Below are 6,329 nucleotides of genomic sequence, written 5' to 3'. Positions count from 1 at the left end.
AAAAATGCCTACATCTAGTATTAATCATTGATAAGAAGGAATGTGACAATGATATGAAATTCGATTCCATAAAAGGCATATTGATTTCGGAGATCTTGAAAGGGAAATTCTACACATGTTTTCCTTATTGTAAAAAAATATTATTAAAGGCAAATCTACTGGAAGTGTTAAAATTATTCAAAAACTCATTATAATTATTGGAAAATTTACATGTACTTCTGTTTATAATTCCATTAACCGAAGAAATCCAAGAGAAATAAACAAGGTTATATATTTATTTTATATTTTTATGTTTTTTCATTTCATTAGGTCAAACACTCAAAATACCGTATTTAATAATCTCGAGAGTCGTTAAAAAATTCTCAGCAAAGAGACAAAGTTCTTTCCTCAACATAATTTCCTAAAGAAAATGAAATCACTATTGAGACCTATTATCAAATACTTCAACTAACTTTTCAATTCAACATCATTAATATACATACTCGTTACAAAGTTCACCAATAAAAAATTTATGACACAATGTAGTTCCTATACTCTAGTTGTAAAATCCTTTTTTTTTGGATTTATATTAATTTAGTGATGCACACTTTGCTTCACAATTACTATTATATATTTTGTTTCTTTCAACATATAGAGGTCCTACTACATTGAAATGCACCTGATGATCGTGTCAGTGATCGAACAGATTTGACATCAACTACTTTAAAACTTTGTTCTTTATTATAATTAGGCTTTCGCACACGTCCTCCTTCTGTTGCTGCAAATGAAGCTCCATTTTTAAATGCATCCCCTTTTGAATGAAACTCCCATTTGTCTCTATTTGTACGATCATTGTTTCTCCATGTTACCTACAAACGTTATATAATTAACAAAATGCTTAGTAAAGGTGTGTAAGAAATATTTTGTAAAAGAGAATTAATTTTAGTTTATATATATTAATATTTGAACTTGACTTATTAAATTTAACTACCTCTTTACTCCCATCTTTTGGTGCTATGAAGAGGTTAGATTCACTTTTGAGGCTAGGCCCCATACTTCCACCAATGGCATATTGCATCCAACCTAAATAAATGTTGTTGGCTACATGTGCATATCCATGACGAATCCTACAATTTTATTTTACCAATTAAACAAAAATCAATATTGTCTAATAGATTTACATTCTATATTGTTTAACTTCAATTTTCTTGTATTAAATTATTATCAAGTAACCACTTTACCTTGGCATTCGTTGGTTACAATTTGGTCCAAAATGATTGTACACCACAGTAACCTTCATGTTTAAGTCCCTTACATATCCATCATCATGTCCAAGAAGCATAACTTTATCTTGTTCTCTAAACCAATTACTGGAAATAGTCACATCAGTAGAGCCTCGTGTGACATCAAGAAGACCATCTTCACAATTATAAAGCGTATTATGATCAATCCAAATTTTTGAAGCGGTGACCAGTCTAATTGCATCTCCATCTACTTGGCCCAAAGAAATAACCTTTCCATTTGGTCCCATTACCATCCCTGGGGCTTGAGCTTTGCAATGATGAATTCGAATACTATGAATTATTATGTTGGTGGCCTAAAAAATATTATAAAGTTTTTTTACTAACCATAAAACAAATTTCATACTTTAAATGCTACAATAAGAAGAGAAATCTAGAAAGAAAAAACATAAAATCCTAATTAAATTTAGCGATATATTTCATTTTTTCACACTAGTTATATTTTTTTATAGAGTTCTTGTAAAGTTTAATTAAATGCATTTGGCAATTACCTTGAATATCATCAAGCATGCATTATTAGCAATATGCACGTTGACGCCACGACCATCAATGGTGGTGAAACTACTAATGAGAAGCGGTTTCATTAGTCTAATATTCATGTCTTTTTGGAATGTGATCCACACTTTGCCTTGGATTACTGAAGCTCCATATCTCAACGTTCCAGGTTTGGGATTTATGGGGTCATCATTTGAGTCTGTAACTTTATAATGGATGAGACCCTTACCAATGTTGTTTGTCATCTTTCCAACATAACCCACAGAGCAAGTAGCTAGTTGTTGTCTATATTTTCTCCATTCAGGATTTAGTTTCCAACATTGATCAATCATATTCATTTTCAATTTCAATGACTTGGATTGTTTGGAAAAACTATGTATTGGAGTGAAAAATATGAAAATTACAATGGCTAAAACAAAACGATACAGGGCAAAATTGGTACTCCTAAATACCATGATATAGTACAAATAATTCTTGACAAACTTCAAATGGCAAGAAAAAATCGGAGATATAAAATGATAGAGAAATATTTGTTAGTTTATATTGTAAAAGTAGAAATATAAAAAAATGATTATATATGTTAGAAAATTTATTAGAATTGGTTAAATTTGTTTTAAGTTATGGCTAAATGAGTGCTAAAAAACCTTCTAAATTAAAATAAATAGGAAAATTTAATAACTTCTAAATCTTAACCTCACGTTGTCATAATTATAACAATATTTTAGGTAATAATTATAAGCTAAATTAGGAAGTCTAAGTTACTATAACAATGTTTATTTTTTTTGTTTACAAATTATAACAATGTTTTCAAATACAACAAAAACAAAAAACAATGTTTTCATTGGCTTAGCTTTTAGTATTTAATTTCAAAAATATTTTAAAACTAATTTAATAGCTTAAATGATTATATAGTATATGAATGACATAGTATTAAATATTTGGTATATGATGATAACATAAATAGAAAAGAGATAAATATATTTTTCACTCTTTTATTGAATTCCATAGAATTATATTTTTCACTCTTTTATTTAGAACGGATAAGAAAATTGTTTACACCGGCTAGAAAATTGTTTGTTCTATTTTGATGACAATATAAAATATTTTAGTATTTATATTATCATCAAAATATATTTAAATTTTAAATTTAAATTAACTTAGGAAATATACAATTATAAAATTTGATTTTCTTTTAATTGAGTTCAAACCAATCAATTTATTTTAAATTAAACTCATTCGTCAAATATTATGTTTTTAAGTAATATATATTATTAGAGGTGTTTAAAACCAAACCAATCTAACAGAAAATCGCAAATCAAATTAAATTGAAATCGCCAAAAACCGCATTTGATTCAGATTTGTTTGGGTCATCTTTTAACAAAACCGCATGGTTTGGTTCGGTTTGTGCTTTATATTTTACAAACCGAATCAAACTGCATTATATTACAACCTAAATTTTACTTAACTCACATTCAAACCAAACCTAAACCTATTATACATTAGCCTTATGAGACGAACAACTTTCTCATCCTTACGCTTATGGTTTCAATTTCAGTCTTCTCAAATCTCTCCAAGAATTATCGCGCTAGCTTTCCCACATACATCATCTTCTCTAATCTTTACTATCTTACATTCTTTCTTTTTCACCTTCTCATTTTGTTCCCTATTTCAATTTAGTTGTTATCACACATCTTCTTCTATAATTTTTGCTCTCTTATGTTCTTTCTTTTTCATCTTCACTAATCTCTCATCTCTTCTATTTTTTTTTGTTTCACAATAATACTTTTGATACTATTTTATGATATTATTTTATGTTTATTATTTCACTTTTGTCTAATCTAATTTATACATATTAAATGAGAAGTTGTTGTCAAAATATGATGAGTTTTTTTGTTATTTGGTAGTGTACGAATGACTAAATATAAAATTATGTTGTCATCTATATGTGTATGTATATCTCAATAAAATATTTGTAAAAAATCGAATCAACCAAACCGAACCAAACCGCATTGGTTCGGTTGTTTTTTAAAAGTCAACTGAACCAAACCAAACCGCACGTCTTTTTCTCTTGCGGTTCGAATGACTTTAAGAGTCAAAACCGCCCAAACTGCACCGCGAACACTCCTGTTTATTATTGTGTAAAAAAGTATAAATACATTTTGTTCTTTTAGTTTTAGACAATTTTTATTATTAATGTAGATTTTTTACTTTCTAATGGCTATTTTCTATAACTTTTTATTTTGTGATGGTGGCCTTTCTCACGACTTAATAGACTGATCTTATCTCCTTTATCATTTATTTTATTTTTATATATTTAGCATTGCATTTTTATTTGAAAGTTTATCAGGTTTTTGTATATCTATTTTAAGACATCTTTTGTTTGATATTTTTTAATTTCTAAATTTTAGAATTTCTACTTAGTATGTATATCACTTATTGAAAATTTAGTGTAAATCTCTACATGCACCCACTAATTTATGAACTGTTACCCTTGTGGAGTTGGTTTTTCTTTAGACCAGTGCAAAAATCACTTTCTTAAATTGATGTTCTTAAGTTTGTTGATGTACAAAATGAATTAAGAAGTGAAAGTGTTATTTTTTTAATTAATTGAAACTTTGATAAATAAGTTCTTTGGATAACTAACTTAAAAAGGATGAAACATATAAAATAATTCAACTCAAACACTTAAGTCGTCTTGTTGATTGGCTGACATAGTAGAACCTTCTTAAATAAGATATTTAACTTGCCAACTTTAAACTTATTTATTTATAGGCTTAAATAGGTAAATGGTATATCATACAAATAATAAAAGATTTGTTGTTTTATTCCTTTCAAAATGTATTGGTAAAAAATTACATGTGTTCACGTTTCCACTTAAAGAGCAGAGAGATTCAAAGACCTTAGTATGTATATTACGTTGTATGGTGGTTAGGGCTTACCTACGACGGCAAGAAGTTCTGTACGGTGGTGTTTTACGATGTATTTAGGAGTTCAACTCACGTGAGGTGAGAGACTCTGAAGATGAATGAAGTGCTTATGTGTAAGTGTATGTGAAGCTGTCATTTGTATGACTTAAGATGTGTCCTTCTCCCCTTGAGGGAAAAATATTTATAGAGGGCCTTTGGGCCTAGGGTTTGGGTAACCCCAGATGGTGGCAACCGCTCCCCATAATCAGGAGAAGTTATTGACCAGCTATATTTCAAGAGCAGTGGAGGATTCCCCCACCCTTGACTGACATCTTTACACGTCATCGATGTCCGTAGGCGAGTCCTCAAGGTATTGCATGTGGTGCATATTTTTGGATGAGGGGCATTTAGTTTAGGACCTTCACAACTATAACATTACATAGTCTCTTAAGTATGAGGGCTTAGTTAAGGACAATGTATTTTTAAGACACGATTTTCGTCCAAGAAGTGCTCTTCTCCCCAGTAACGAGTCCCTAGGTTGACGAACATCTTGAAAATGTACGAGTCTCTCGGCTTGAGGCAAGTCCCTCAACTGAAGCTGACTATATTTACCGATGAGTCCCTCAGATGAAGGTGACTGTATCTGCAGGTGAGTCCCTCGGCTTAGGACGAGTCCCCATCTGAAGACGACTCTCCTTTTAGCGAATGGATTAGAGGGATTCACCCTATTTTAGGTTAGACCATCTAGATGTCAAAATGTTATTCACTACTGAAAGCTTAAGTATTTTGGGAGGTAAAATGAGCTTGGGGGCATTAAATGCACCTTATGATGGTGTTTTTTTTGTGAGAATCAGTGTTCTCTATTTGTTACACGTGTCTTCCAGGTGTAAGGGTTTTCCCACTTCCTGTGGCAGTTACACCATTGGATAATTGTATGGCTTGTGCCATTGGGTTTCCCTATAATATTTTGGAAGATCGATTCAGAGAAAATTAATGCCATATTTGGATTCAACATGAAAATTTAAGGGAGATAGTGTTTTTTTTTCATTTCTAGACTTGGATCCACCATCGCCACCACCACGTGGCGACCAAACGAAGTAAATGATGATGTATTTGACGCGAAGATTTAAAATATATTTGAATATGTATGCGTGTCATAATGCCATTGTTGTTATTTTGATTTTTTCATTTTAATGATAATAACAATAGAAATAATAATTAAAAAAATCATAAAAAGAAATCAGGATATATTGGTTTGGTTTGGGCTTGCTACACTTTTGCTATGTCATACCCCCTCCTAAGCCCATAACAATGTTTTTGTTTGATTTGAGTTGCTTGATTCCAAAAACCAACGCTAGGCCTATATGTTTGAGCCTGGATCAAAATGCTTCACCACTCACTCACTTCATGCGTTGCACCCCATGACTTCGACATTTCATGCCTGGATCAAATTTCTTTTTAATTGTTTTGGTTTTAATTTCTTTTTTATGATTTTAATATTTTTAAAAATGATAAAAAAAGGAAAAAAAAATACATGTGATATTTTTAGGAATTTTATTTTAGCTTTTTTTATTGAATTTTTGTGCTTTGATTTTATTCCTTCTACGTTGATCCTTTGATTCAAAATATGTCTTGCTCTTAATGACGT

At 30.4% G+C, this 6,329-nt stretch overlaps 1 protein-coding gene across 1 annotated transcript; it reads right to left on the bottom strand.

The window, feature by feature from the left end:
* Positions 1–539: 539 nt before the first annotated feature.
* LOC131646770 (probable pectate lyase 16) lies at positions 540–2,035 on the bottom strand. Its single transcript, XM_058916735.1, has 4 exons — positions 1,772–2,035; positions 1,221–1,576; positions 971–1,106; positions 540–848 (listed from the first exon to the last, which is right to left on the bottom strand). Exons 1-4 carry the CDS (start codon positions 2,018–2,020, stop codon positions 624–626), a joined length of 966 nt encoding a protein of 321 aa, XP_058772718.1. The 5' UTR covers positions 2,021–2,035; the 3' UTR covers positions 540–623.
* Between the last annotated feature and the right edge of the window lie 4,294 nt (positions 2,036–6,329).

Source organism: Vicia villosa, linkage group LG2, assembly GCF_029867415.1.
Source record: "Vicia villosa cultivar HV-30 ecotype Madison, WI linkage group LG2, Vvil1.0, whole genome shotgun sequence".
Taxonomy (NCBI): Eukaryota; Viridiplantae; Streptophyta; class Magnoliopsida; order Fabales; family Fabaceae; genus Vicia; species Vicia villosa.
This window is presented reverse-complemented; position numbering and strand designations above follow the sequence as displayed.